We start from the raw sequence: 14660 nt of genomic DNA on the forward strand, positions 1-14660 counted from the left end.
GAGTTCCAAAGCAAAATGGTGAAATAATTTCCCAAAATGAAATATTTGTTCCCAATTTTCCCCAAAAAATAATATTTAGAAAGAAGCATCTTATGATTATTATACCTCAAGTTAATTTCAATAACATCTAACAAAGTATCTAACAAAGTATATAACTATAATTTATTAATTATATGATCTTAATCTTCAAAATTGAATTATTTTTAAGAGTTATATTAAATTTGTTTTTCCCAAATCAGTTGCCTTTTCGTGCAAAAAAATTCCTGATTCTGAAATTCAATTTTTTCCAAATATGGCCAGGCAAAAGCCTTATGACTAAACATTTAAAAATGAAATGATCAAATATAAACATTTGAAAATAAAATGATTATAAGTTGGAATTTTTGGAATGGATTTGGAAAAAAGTACTGTTTGCCATTGTGAGTAAATTTACCTATTAACGGCTATAAAATCAGCCATAAAAAAGCCCTGCAATGGATGACTCATTTGGTGAACTGTTTCAGGATGATGAGGCGATGGATGCAGATGATGACGATGCTGCTGACATGCAGGTAGTGCTACATGAGGACAAGAAGTACTACCCTACCCCTGAAGAGGTGTATGGGCCAGAGGTGGAGGTCAGTAGGGTTTATTTCCTCTGCTGAAAATGTTGTACCTGATTTTTAATCAGATTTACATTAAAAAAAAATTCAATTGTAATGTTTTTTTTGTCAATTGTATGTTTAAAACACCAAATTTTGTAAACAAATTAAACAAATAAATATGAGGGTAAAAAATAACTTCCAATTTACCTTTTAACACAACATTTCATTGAATGATGCGTTGTATTTGCCGAAAGTGGAGGCATACAAATAATGACAATTTACTCTAGCAGTTAACAACTAAATAAAGTGTTACATACTTGCTGGTACAAATGGAACATTTATTTTTCGCTGGTTTGAGTTCAAATAATCAATTTCTATGAATACATGTTACTTTATAAAGCACCAATAAATATGAAGTCAGATGAGTGCAGTCATGATTTATCAGGCCTAAAAAGACATTCCTGACAACAGTATTATTTATTGTCTTAGTTGTACCATAAATTTTGCTTGTAATCTATATGCATATTGCTAATATATATTGCAGATTTTAATAATCTCTGAAATATATATTATACTTAAATCTCTGAATTCAGGGTTAAAGCATTTGAATTTGTCCACTTCAAAAGCCATAGAACAACAACACTATTTTTATGTGTCCAACCCTCTCTAAGCTTTTAACCAAAAAGTGAAGGGTTTATTGTACTTGCTGTTTTCAGACAATCGTACAAGAAGAAGACACTCAGCCTCTCACTGGTACGTACTCTAGTTACTCATCGTGTTATTTGTATGAACTTGAAAAAAATGGTTGACTATCTAATGGTTGCTAGGTAATGTTTTCAGTTTCTATGCACATTTGGTGGAAATTACTTCAATTGTGAGACTCAACTCATAGATAACAGGGAGTTTATACTGTGAATTACCAGGTTGATATTACATAATATAAAAAAGAATGTTGAACTGGGCCTCCAAGAATGATGAGCATGATTTGTTGACAAAGATTGAAGTAATACAATTTGGCCAAGCAAGCCCCATTCTTGTTGCAATGGTTCAAGAAAATTTTAAAAGTATGTTTATTTTAATATTAAAATGTAAGCAATCTAGCAAAATGCTTTGATAACAGACTTTTGTTTTTATGTTATTTAATTCTATATACCAATAGTGATAATAACGTATAACTAGCTTCAATCAGAACCCACTTACTGAACCTGCTGTTTCTTTCAGAACCAATTATTGCTCCAGTGAAGAAGAAAAAGTTTTCCATGGCAGAACAAGATCTGCCAGACACCGTGTACAGTATGGAGTAAGCATGGTTTTACCAAATTACAAGGTCAAAGGATTTCTAGTGTAATTTATTGTTGAATGGTTGTTCATATGAACTAGTGCACCAAAATAGGGCCATCTTAAAAACCTTAATACATTATTATACTAATAAAATCTTTCCAGAAAACTAAATAATTTACAAGGCTTGATTCCTTCAATAATAAAAACCTTTACCAATTTGTTCCGATCACTTAGTTTTCTCCTTAACCAGATCTTACTTCGGAATGTTTTATCCTCTGCTATGAAAAATTTCCCCAAGATGCCAAAAATAATGCTTTTATTACTGTTAATGAGGGCAAAGGGCTCCTAACCAAATAATGAAAACATTCTGATTGGCAGATACAATCTTTCAAAAATATTTTCAACAAGGCTAGATGCCGTTTTATTTTTATCCAAGCCTTATGCCATGCTACAGGAATTCATTCTTTCTACAATTGAGGCGGTAAATAGTCCTCATTCTTTTAAAAAAATCATTCAAATGCTAAAGTTTTGCCCTAAACTTGTTATACTTAAAATTTCAAACAGTATAATTCACCCCACGGGTTCAAAACAAATAAGGACAAAAAAGGTTAAAAACTAAATGAGAACAAAATCAGGACAAAATGAGTTTAAAAACTAAATGAGGACAGAGGGCCATCAACGCAAAATTGCTCCCTGGTGCTAAAAATGTTCTTGTGTCAAATTTAAGAAAACATTGTAGCCAAATACATTTGTTTCTTACGCCAAATTTGCTAATTTGGAAAATGGCATAGAAATCCCAGTGCAGGTGTGTTCAATTTTCACCATTGTTTCAGGTTTCTTGCTGATCTGATGGACACTCCAGAACTGATTCGCAACGTGACTCTGTGTGGCCACCTGCATCATGGGAAGACGTCCTTTGTTGACTGCCTCGTGTTGCAGACACACCCAGAGTTTGAGGTGAAGGATGACAGGGACGTAAGGTAGGTGGAGTGTTAGGGATGCACGTGTGTGATATAGCCCTTTCCCGCTCAGAACAAAGTGACAATGGCTTTTTGCAACCAGCATAAAACCAAAACAGCCTGTGAGTAACTGGCTTTCTGTTCAGGTTTTATGCCGTTTGCAGCTCATCTGTATCTTGTGGTCGGAAATGAAGCCTTTACAAATTGTATCTAGTAAGAAAGGTCTTTAATTAAACTATTTTGTAAAATGTGACAAATGTGTATATGACTGGGAAAGTGTTAAGCCAGGTGTGTGATAACTCCTACTAGAGTTGCGACACCTTAAGGGTTTCGCAGGATGGAATAATTGGAGAGATTAAATGAAATTGAAAATCGATTATTTCTACAAAAAAATTGGTACGAAAAAATATGTGGGTACGAAAAAAAACAAATTTGGGTACGAAAACAAATTTGAGTACGAAAAAAAGGGTACGAACAAAATAAGGGTACGAAAAACTATTTGGGTACGAAAAAAATGGGTATGAAAAACAAATAAGGTACGAACAAATTGGGTACGAAAAAAAATTCAGTACGAACAAATGGGTACGAAAAAATTTGGGTACGAACAAATTTGTGTACAAAAAAAAATTGGATACAAAAAAATTGTGGGTAGGAAAAAACAAATTTGGTTATGAAAACAAAACAAGTACGAAAAAATATAGGGAACGAAAAATAATAGGGTACAAAAAACTATTTTGGTACGGAAGAAAAGGGTACGAATAAAATTTTGGGTACAAACAAATTTGGGTACGAAACAAATTTGGGTGTGAAAAAATGGGTAGGAAAAAAAATTTGGGTACGAAAAAAAATGGGACGAAAAACATTTGGGTACAAACAAATTGGGTACGAAAAAAAATTGGGGTACGAAAAAAATTGGGTATGAAAAACATTTGGGTACAAAAAACATTTGGGTATGAAAAGAATGAGTACAATTTTTATTTTGGTACGAACACATTTGGGTACGAAAAACATTTGGGTTAGAAAAAAATGGTTTTGAAAAAAAAATTGGGGTATGAAAACATTTGGGTAGGAAAAAAAATTGGGTACGAAAAAAATGGGTACGAAAAAAAAATTGGGTGCGAAAAAAATATGGGTACGAAATATTTTGGGTACGAAATAAAAAATCAAATTTGAATTGTCTAGCGAATTGTCTTGGGGTTACTATTAATGCTACATGTACTTCCGGCCAAGCCACATGTTTATAGCGATTGCGCAATAAAAAACACCACTTTTTGGTCATTTTATCAAAAACTAGATATTTCCCAGAAATGACGAATATGCCATCGTGTAGATCGCGTTCTTGTCCATAAACATGTCAAATTTCAGCAAACGTGTTGGGCCAGTTTTCAAGACTGCCAAATCGCGGCTATAACCAGGAGCTTAACGAATTTTAGTGGCCATTATCATTCGTTCAATGAACCTCATTAATTGATGACGTTCAATGCATCACTTATTCCATACTTTAAGCTGATTTCTTCCCTATTGTATGCCAAAATAAATCAACATATAGTAATTAATGTTGCTAAACTGATTTGAAAGTGAAGAGTGTTTGTGAATCCTGTAAGTGTGGTAAGGGGATTTTTATCCTTTGAGTTTTTACAAAAAAAATACAGAGTTGAAATCTTAGAAAGTTGACTAAAAGAATCAAAACACTATGCATGGATAAATGATTTGAGTTGTATATTGTATGTTTCCCAGGGTATTTCAGTTCATACTTACATTTCTTAATTGCAAGATTATTGGTAAATAAATCACATGATTCTGTTTTCAGGTACACAGACACGTTGTTCACAGAGCAGGAGCGAGGTGTGAGCATCAAATCAACTCCTGTGACCCTGGTGTTGCCAGACACAAGAAACAAATCGTTCCTGATCAACGTGTTTGACACACCGGGTCATGTGAACTTCTCCGATGAAGTGACAGCAGCCTTGAGGATCAGTGACGGAGCCGTGATATTTGTCGATGCTGCAGATGGGGTAAGCTATCAGTGTTGTCCTGGTGTGTATGCTTGTATTATGTACATTTAATATATTAAAACCTTGATAAATCAGACGCCTCTAAAAGAAGAACCATCTGCCCTGTCCAGCCGCTGTTCTTTGCATAAAGGATTCATTGAACATGAGTTCTTTTAAACATCATTCTTAAAAAATCTTTTAAATATTTTATTCATACATTATTTCATATTTTCTACAAGACTGAATCACCACAAGATAGTAAATGCTAAATCTGACCTGACATTTTAGTTGTGATTTCTCTCAAAACAGTTGCAAAAAGCATTTCTTGTTGGTAAAGGATGTTGAATATGACATTTTTATGCAGAGCAGCTTCTATTACTGGCATAAGGCAGTATCTTTAACACAGAGCCATTTGTTGACTACTTGAGGATGAAATTGATCAGTTTGATCGAAAACTTAATCTTATATATAAAGCTAAAAACAAGTCTGCTTATTTAATATTGACTATTTATAGGTTATTTTCAACACAGAATAAACAGTGGTTAATTGAAGAAACTAAAGATAACACTGAAAACAGAGCACTTCATTTGATTTTTATGCCCCCCTTCCAAGAAGAGGGGGTATATTGTTTTGCACATGTCGGTCGGTCGGTCCGTCCACCAGATGGTTTCCAGATGATAACTTAAGAACGCTTAGGCCTAGGATCATGAAACTTTATAGGTACATTGATCATGACTGTCAGATGACCCCTATTGATTTTCAGGTCACTAGGTCAAAGGTCAAGGTCACAGTGACTCGAAATAGTAAAATGGTTTCTGGATGATAACTCAAGAATGCTTAGGCCTAGGATCATGAAACTTCATAGGTAAATTGATCATGACTGGCAGATGACCCCTATTGATTTTCAGGTCACTAGGTCAAAGGTCAAGGTCACAGTGACTCGAAATAGTAAAATGGTTTCCGGATGATAATTCAAGAATGCCTAGGCCTAGGATCATGAAACTTCATAGGTACATTGATCATGACTGGCAGATGACCCCTATAGATTTTCAGGTCACTAGGTCAAAGGTCAAGGTAACAGTGACTCGAAACAGTAAAATGGTTTCCGGATGATTACTCAAGAATGCTTAGGCCTAGGATGATGAAACTTAATAGGAATATTGATCATGACTGGCAGATGACCCCTATTGATTTTTAGGTCACTAGGTCAAAGGTCAAGGTCACAGTGACTCAAAATAGTAAAATGGTTTCCAGATGATAACTCAAGAATAATTAGGCCTAGGATCATGAAACGTCATAGGTACATTGATCATGACTGGCAGATGACCCCTATTTATTTTTAGGTCACTAGGTCAAAGGTCAAGGTCACAGTGACAAAAATATATTCACACAATGGCTGCCACTACAACTGACAGCCCATATGGGGGGCATGCTTGTTTTACAAACAGCCCTTGTTTTATAGGTTATGCTAAACACAGAGCGCTACATCAAGCACGCCATACAGGAGAAGCTGCCAGTGTGTGTCTGCATCAATAAGATTGATCGCCTTATACTGGAGCTGAAATTGCCACCAGCTGACGCGTACTTCAAACTGAGAAACATTCTGGACGAGATCAACGGAATAATCAAGTATGTTTAACTGTTGATAACCTGCTACTAACAGTACAAACATATCAATGGCTGGTACTTTATCCCATGCTGTTCTGTTATTTATAAGGAGTAGCTGTTCCTTTATCACACTGTCTAAATCTGTTAAAAACTGTCTAGTCCATAGTCATGTGGGGTTTTGTTGTATTAAGCCCAAATGATACTGTATGCGTACATGAATGACAGTTAATTAACTGGCTTACATATAAGCCGCCCCTCTGGCAAAACAGGTATGTGCGTAAAGTGTTGTTCCAGAATAGCCTTTGCATTGTACACTTTCTGCATAGACTTTATTTTCTATATAGAAGAGACTTTTGTAAAACCAAAATTTCCATGAAAGTGGATAGTTTGTCCGTGACAAGCCTGTGAGGACAGATAAGGCTAATCTGGGAAAACACTTACATACGCAAATGCATTGAGCCTAGTTTTCCTAGAAGCTAAAAAAGGCATAGTTTACATTAAGCCCGTTTTTCCCAAAACGCATCTCATACGGAATGTTTGACTTGCAGGCTGTACACAGAGGAGTCAGAAGAGCAGCAGGTGTCCCCACTGATTGGCAACGTGTGCTTTGCGAGTGCGTATTTCCGGGTCTGCTTCACCTTGGGCTCGTTCAGTAAAATCTACGCGGACACGTATGGGGGGATTAATGAGAGGGAGTTTGCCAGGCGTCTTTGGGGGGATATCTACTTCAACAGTAAAACGTGAGCAGTCCTTACTTATAGCATAACTTGTTATTGGGTCCTTGTTTATAGCGGTGATTTCCCCATGTGAGGATTTGTTAATGTTAATATAAAATTGTTCTGTTTTATTACGACTTACAGAAAGGATTGTGTTTTGTAAAGTGTTTTATACCCCTTTTACTGTATTTTAGAGAGCGGTTCATACCCAGGAACAAAATTTTGCCCATTTAGGTTTCCATGATGTTTTTGCGGATTATTTCCACTGCATCATAGGATGCTGTTATTGATGGTCACAAACTGATAACTACTATATATATCTGCATTACTTTGGAATCAATCATTCACTGTATGTATGGTCTATCTGCAGTCGCAAGTTTTCAAAGAAGCCCCCCAGTGCTTCAGCACCAAGGAGTTTTGTGGAGTTTATTCTGGAGCCTCTCTACAAGATCTTTGCACAGGTAACATACGTGCATGGTTCATGTTTATACCATTTCAGGGGTACAGGGCGTTTGTAGGTAAGCCTTCCCAAGCTTACATTCAAATTTTCTTGTTAAGTTTAATGGCACAAGATCATCCTTGGTTAGCAAAATTGCTTATTCATGCATATGGTTCTGAGTATAATTCGACACATAGATTTTACCCATTATAACTTGAAAATGTTTGGGGTTGGGGGGATCACATTGCCACATTTACTGTCATCTGTCTGCTTTCAGAGTAAGAAACATTATCCAATAAAATAATCATTGCTCTCCAGATCTAATTAAAGCAGTTTTTAATTTAAATTTCATTGGTTAAAAGTTATGAAAAAGAAATTTCGGCTGTCCGTTCAGGCGTTCTCCTAAATTATGTAATATAGTGAGATTGGAATAAATTTTACATGAGATGACACTCTGTGTTAAATACAGATGAGTTTTTTGCTCAGCACAAATACAAAACCATGTGTAAAGGCTTTTGGTTCAGGTTTCAACCACTCTTAGTGGTTAATAGTGTTTTCCTAGAGTAAAGAAGTCTTTGCTTGAATTCCCACTTAGCATTCTCAAGATCTTCACAAGACACCAAGCAATGGTTCAACTCAGGAACAGACTCGAGTGTGTCTCAATAAGCCTGAAGCTTCCAATATTATCAATCTTTATTTAAAAGGTATGCTCTAAAAACTATATGTGCAGCATTCTGGTAACATTGGGCCCAATGTATGTGCGTAAAGTGTTGTCCCAGATTAGCAGCCTGCACAGGCTAATCAGCAACAACACTCGGTATGTATGGAATTTTTCATTTAAAGAAAGTTTTTTCTAATAAAAATCCAGTTTGGGCTGAAAGTGTTGGGCTAGATTGAACTTTACCGGTACGCAGTTGTTAACCACTATCGACAAAGCGGGGGTTTGGTGGCGGTAGCCTCCGATACTAAGGAAATATATAGGATAAAAAAGATTATAAGGTGTTGCGTTAGTTGTTATGTGTGAGGTGTTTAGGGTTAGGGTTAGGGTACGCTGTTCGATGTCAAGTGTTGCGTACCGGTAAAGTTCAATCGTCCCAAGTGTTGTCTGACTACACCTTATGCACATGAATTAAGCCCTTTTCCAAGAACATGGCTCATACTGTGTTACCTGTCACCTGCACAGACTGTGGGGGATGTGGACGAGTCCCTGCCGAGAGTGTGTGATGAGCTGGGGATATCATTGACCAGTGAGGAGAAAAAACTCAACATAAAGCCGCTACTCAGGATTGTGTGCAGGAGGTTCTTTGGCGATTTCACAGGTGTGTTAGTGTTTGTTTTCATTGAATTTCGAGCTGTTATATGGCCCATTCGGAATGGAAAAAGTATCTTCTTTTGGATCTAGAGCTTCTCAATTAAAGGATACACCTCAGGATTTTGTGCAGGAGGTTCTTTGGTGATTTATCAGGTGCTTAAAACTATGATAATGAATATTGTCTATCCAACTATGCTTGATATTTGTGTAGAAATCTGCAAAGTTGGTTGACATGAATATTTAACTTTCATCAAATCTTGGGAAAGTTATTTATTTAATCCAATCCCCCCCCCCCCTCTTCGCCCATACAAGCGGGGAAAATGGTCATAGAAACTGAAGAAAACATCTAAACAGACACAACAATTTGAAATTCATAGCTAAGAACACTTAAATAATAATACTGATGTACATTCCAAATAAAAAGTACAAAACCAATTCAAACAATTATGAAACTTAAATTCAGTAATCAATGACTAGTTTTTATGCCCCCCTTCGAAGAAGAGGTGGTATATTGTTTTGCACATGTCGGTCGGTTTCCAGGTTTGATCCCCAATCATGGAGCATTCACAAGATATTCTTAAGACATCAAGAGCTTTTTCTACCCAGCAGTGTCCCAATAATCCTAAGGTTTTCTCTGCTATAGAGCTTAATTTAATATACCACTCTGGGAAAATGGGGCTCTATGCATGTGCATAACATGTCATCCCAGATCAGCCTGAGCCCACTGGCTACTTGGGGGCGACACTTTCCCCTTTAATTGATTTTTTTTTTTTAAGGAAGTCTCTTCCAAAATGGCAATCTAGTCTGGGCGGAGAGTGTTGTCCCTGATAAGCTTGTGTGTACTGCTCAGGCTTATCCAGGGTGACACTTGATGCACATGCATAAAGCCCCGTTTTCACAGAGTGTAAAAGTGTAAAATTTAACTTAATTTTTCAGGTTTTGTGGACATGTGTGTGGAGCACATCAAGTCTCCGCTAGGTAACGCCCGTCAGAAGATAGAACACATCTACACAGGTCCACTGGAGTCAGACCTAGTCGATATGATGGTGCAGTGTGACTCGGATGTGAGTGAACATTGCACAAGATAGAAACATATATATATGGACTGTGCTCTGTGAAAAGAGGGTTTAATGCATGTGCATTAAGTGTCTTCCCAGATTAGTCTGTGTAATCAGTGAAGACACTTCCCGCTTTTGTTATTTTTTGTTTACACAAGGTTATTTCTTAGCAAAAATCCAGTTTAGGTGGAAAGTGTTGTCCCTGCATTAAAACCCCTTTTCACAGAGCACAACTCATATACAAGCTGTGTCATGCAAAAATGGATCTTATATGTTATATGTAGCAAGCATTGCTCAAGACCAGCCTATGCATGCACTCAATGTGGTCAGGAGGTACCTTGTATGCAATAAACTAACAGAAGGTTTCATGGTCTCATTGCATGATAGGGCAGCTCTAGACCAGACTGCAGGAATACTGGCACTGGTCTGCAGCCACTCTTGGCCGCTTATTGCATGATAGGGCAGCTCTAGACCAGACTGCAGGAATACTGGCACTGGTCTGCAGCCACTCTTGGCCGCTTATTGCATGATAGGGCAGCTCTAGACCAGACTGCAGGAATACTGGCACTGGTCTGCAGCCACTCTTGGCCGCTTATTGCATGATAGGGCAGCTCTAGACCAGACTGCAGGAATACTGGCACTGGTCTGCAGCCACTCTTGGCCGCTTATTGCATATGTCCCATTCTGGCATGTATGAACATGTTGAGGTGGTGTTTTGTGTCATGGACAGGTTCTTTGGCATAATGTCTTGGCCAAGTTCAGTGATCGGCCAGATTTATAGTCAGGTAGGAGCAAACAGTATTAAAATGGTGTTCAAGTAAAGCAAACATGAATAAATTATTTGTCCTTCCTTACCCTTAATACAAAATGTGTTTGGTTATACAATTGAACTGCTAGCAGTCTATCTTAGCTATATCTTCAAAGAATATACTGTACGATTAACAGGGTCCCCTCATGGTGCACACTACCAAATTGTTCCCAACTTCGGACGCCACATGTTTTCACGTTTACGGACGGGTGATTAGCGGGACGCTGTACGCCAACCAGGAAGTTAGGATTCTGGGAGAAAACTACACCCTACAGGATGAAGAAGACTCGAGGTTTGGCCAGGTGGGCAGACTGTGGATCTCGGAGGCCAGGTATGACCTTGTGACCAAAACCCTCAGCAACCCATTTGACTTGAGTCTAACAATAAAAAATATGCTTAAAACTGTAATGTGCTAAAACTACTTCAAAATCAAATCTGGCATGGCAGTTAACAAAAATAATTATAAATTCTTTGTTAAGGACAATGTGTTAATTATATAAGCACAATTGTTTTCTTACAACTGTAATTTATTTTAAACTTAATCTTTAGAGTTAAATATATTTTAATTTCGAATCACATACCACTTATATAACTTATCTTGATTGTTAATAACTATTTCTATGACCATTTTCCCTCCACCTTCGATCGTCTTCATCTAGGATAGTCGCACAATACTGATAACAGTAACTGCTGTGATAGGTGAAGCCATATTTTTTCACCATTTTTAGTGCTGGTTAGGGAGATTGCTGATTGATGAATCAAATGTTGCAATTAATTTAAAACTAATTAAACAATTTTTTTTTTTGGGGGGGGGGGGGTAACCATCATTTAGGAATTTTAGGCTGTCATATGTGGGAAAACGTTTGACATATGGAATTTGGGTGAACTTTGGCCACAAATATGTAAAATAAACACACTGGATTTGAACTCCTGGATCCAGGATAAAGCATGTTTTATTTAATGCTATTCCATGTGCCTGTTTCAGGTACAAAGTGGAGGTAAACAGAGTGCCAGCAGGCAACTGGATCCTTATTGAAGGCATAGATCAGCCCATAGTGAAAACATCCACCATCACTGATACCAACATCACTGAAGAGGTTGGTGTATATATAGCTCCTATTAACTTTTTCTTTCAGTTTGTTTTTTTATACCCCCATTACCATTGGTAATGGGGGCTATATAAGAGTCACTTTTTGTGTGTGTTCTATTTACCCATTTGTTTTTTTAAGAAATCTCTTTAAGGTCTTTTATCCTGTCACATGCCTTTAAATCAGCCCGATAACCAGGTAACCTAATATCCCAGAAGAAATTAGGCTAGATGACCACGTGACCTTGAATATCCGTCAGTTGCCGTCCGTGCATGCGCACGCCTGTACTATTTTTAACCAGGTTTTTAACCAGGTTTTCCGAAGGATAAAACTGGTTATTAGATTGGCGAATGCGGGCGGGCTGGCTGGCTGGCTGGCTGGCGGGCGGGCGGAACAAGCTTGTCCGGGCCATAACTATGTCGTTCATTGTCAGATTTTAAAATCATTTGGCACATTTGTTCACCATCATTGGACGGTGTGTCGCGCGAAATAATTACGTCGATATCTCCAAGGTCAAGGTCACACTTTGAGTTCAAAGGTCAAAAATGGCCATAAATGAGCTTGTCCTGGCCATAACTATGTCATTCATTGTGAGATTTTAAAATCATTTGGCACATTTGTTCACCATCATGGGACGGTGTGTCGCACGAAAGAATCACATCAATATCTCCAATGTCAAGGTCGCCACGACTAAAAATAGATTTTTTTTAAAACAAACTTACAAAGGGGGTTAATTTTGTTTGTTCATTTCAAAAGTTCAGTTTGAGTTTTCTCCCTTTATCATATTTTTTTTCACAATGAAAACCTGGTTTTGTGACAATTTTGTCCCTTGTCTATTTATAAAATATACTTGTTTTCAATTAAAAAAAATACAACATACGTGTAAAGTACTGTTAGTTTAAAAATTATTATTTTAACAGCATAATTTCGTCTTTGTGTATTGAATTAATAACGATTGACTCGATTTCTGTGTTGTTTAACAAGACGGAAGCTAGCCTAAGTGTTTTGCATGACGTGACGTCACAATGTTTTTGCTGCGGCGTGCTTTTTTCCCATATTAAATATTTAAACACAAAATACTGGAAAACTTTATATTTTAGAAACATTTCAAGGAATGTTGTAAATGTGACAGGATAAATAGAATTATAGGTTGGTGAAGTGGATGGAGAATGGTCATCTGGCTAATCATTCTGGGCACGAACCATGTTAGCGCTCAGCAAGCCTCGCGCTACATTGGTTCTAAGCCTCGCATGATAAACCTGATCTTTATCCAAAACTCACATAACATGCTCTCTGTCTTTCACAGAATCCTATTTGGTCATTTCACCAGACTTGCTAGCCTATTATTATGTAGAATGCTGGCCATGAAACCATTGGTCTGATACCCATAACAGCCCTTCAACTTGTTTGCGCATTGATCATGATATTATTCCTACAGTTTCTCTTCTCTACCTCTAATTCAAGTCGGGCAGAATTATTACTGTCATATAAAGTATATGCACTTAGTACTGATAAAGCCAGCTTTTCCAGGAAACTTGTGAACATGTTAAATTATCTCCAATAATATTTCTGAAATGATGTTGCAAAAGGAAAACAACCGAAACAAACCAACACTCTGACCATGTTGCAGGTTCACATATTCCGTCCCCTGAAGTTCAACACGAGCTCAGTGATCAAGATCGCTGTGGAGCCTGTGAACCCTTCTGAACTGCCTAAGATGCTGGACGGCCTGCGCAAAGTGAACAAGAGCTACCCCCTCGTCACTACTAAGGTGAGCAGGTTGATAAGACTTAATAAGACTTGACAAAGACTTGTTCTTTGGGAAAACCGGGCATAATGCGTATGAGTAACATGTCGTCCCAGATTATGCTGTAGGGACAACACTTAACGCTTGAACTGATTTTTGTTAAGTAGTCTTTTTTAAAAGGAAAAATTCCATGATAGCATAAGGTGTCATCCTTTATTAGTCTGTGCAGACTGCACAGGCTGATCTGGGATCTAAATATATGCCCATACATTTAGCCAGTTTTCCCACAAGGTGGCTCTTATAAGTAACATCTGGCCCCTACATCTGGGGCCCGTTTTATCAAATATCGTACGCCATTCTCACCTTACGATGCAATTTTCGAAGCACCATAAATATGTAACCGTCTTATTTATAATTACTTTTGTTGAATATTTCCCTTCATTTCCAAAGTAGCATCTTAGGCAGTTCAGAAGGGTTCACAGGCTCCACAGCGATCTTGATCACTGAGCTCGTGTTGAACTTCAGGGGAATGGCTATGTGCAAACAGCATGAAACCAACCCAGCCTGCAAATAACCTTTTAAACTTGGATCTAGTAAAAAAGGTCATTTATTAAATTTAACTTTCTAAAGGACTACACATGCGTCAACATACATTTCTATGTGGTAAAGGATTAATCAAATTAACGCAGCTTCAGGCAGGTGAGGACTTTGATTGAACAAAGCAGTTTGACCAAGTAACAACAAAGTCTTTTATTACCAGTAAAACTTGAGTTGAAGACAATTTTACAAACCTGACAAAATAAATCTCAGAATCTGAGGACACACGGTTTCCAAAATTTACTGCTTTGTTTGCGTGCTGGTGCTTATTTTGATAGTGAGGTGGACCTCGAAACTGTTATATGAGACTCTTTCTGGGGAAACTGGGCTTAATGCTTGTGCTTAAAGTGTCGTCCTAGATTAGCCTGTGCATTCTGCACAGATTTAGCAGGGATTACACTTTCTGCGTAGACTTGATATTACACGAGACTTTCTTTAAACAATAAAAATCCATAAATGCAACAAGTTT

The 14660-nt window shown here is 37.3% G+C and overlaps 1 protein-coding gene across 1 annotated transcript in view; it reads left to right on the top strand.

Moving 5' to 3' along the window:
• The window catches only part of LOC127855441 (116 kDa U5 small nuclear ribonucleoprotein component-like), a 58947-nt gene that overhangs the window by 11689 nt on the left and 32598 nt on the right, over positions 1-14660 (top strand). The window contains exons 3-15 of the mRNA XM_052391018.1: positions 504-617; positions 1301-1337; positions 1806-1884; positions 2699-2845; positions 4635-4839; positions 6281-6447; positions 6975-7166; positions 7513-7603; positions 8765-8900; positions 9830-9957; positions 10897-11090; positions 11745-11856; positions 13478-13618. Of these exons, the coding sequence (XP_052246978.1) occupies positions 504-617; positions 1301-1337; positions 1806-1884; positions 2699-2845; positions 4635-4839; positions 6281-6447; positions 6975-7166; positions 7513-7603; positions 8765-8900; positions 9830-9957; positions 10897-11090; positions 11745-11856; positions 13478-13618 (1743 nt within the window). The remainder of the gene's footprint in view (positions 1-503; positions 618-1300; positions 1338-1805; positions 1885-2698; positions 2846-4634; positions 4840-6280; positions 6448-6974; positions 7167-7512; positions 7604-8764; positions 8901-9829; positions 9958-10896; positions 11091-11744; positions 11857-13477; positions 13619-14660) is intronic.

Source organism: Dreissena polymorpha, chromosome 13, assembly GCF_020536995.1.
Source record: "Dreissena polymorpha isolate Duluth1 chromosome 13, UMN_Dpol_1.0, whole genome shotgun sequence".
NCBI lineage: Eukaryota > Metazoa > Mollusca > Bivalvia > Myida > Dreissenidae > Dreissena > Dreissena polymorpha.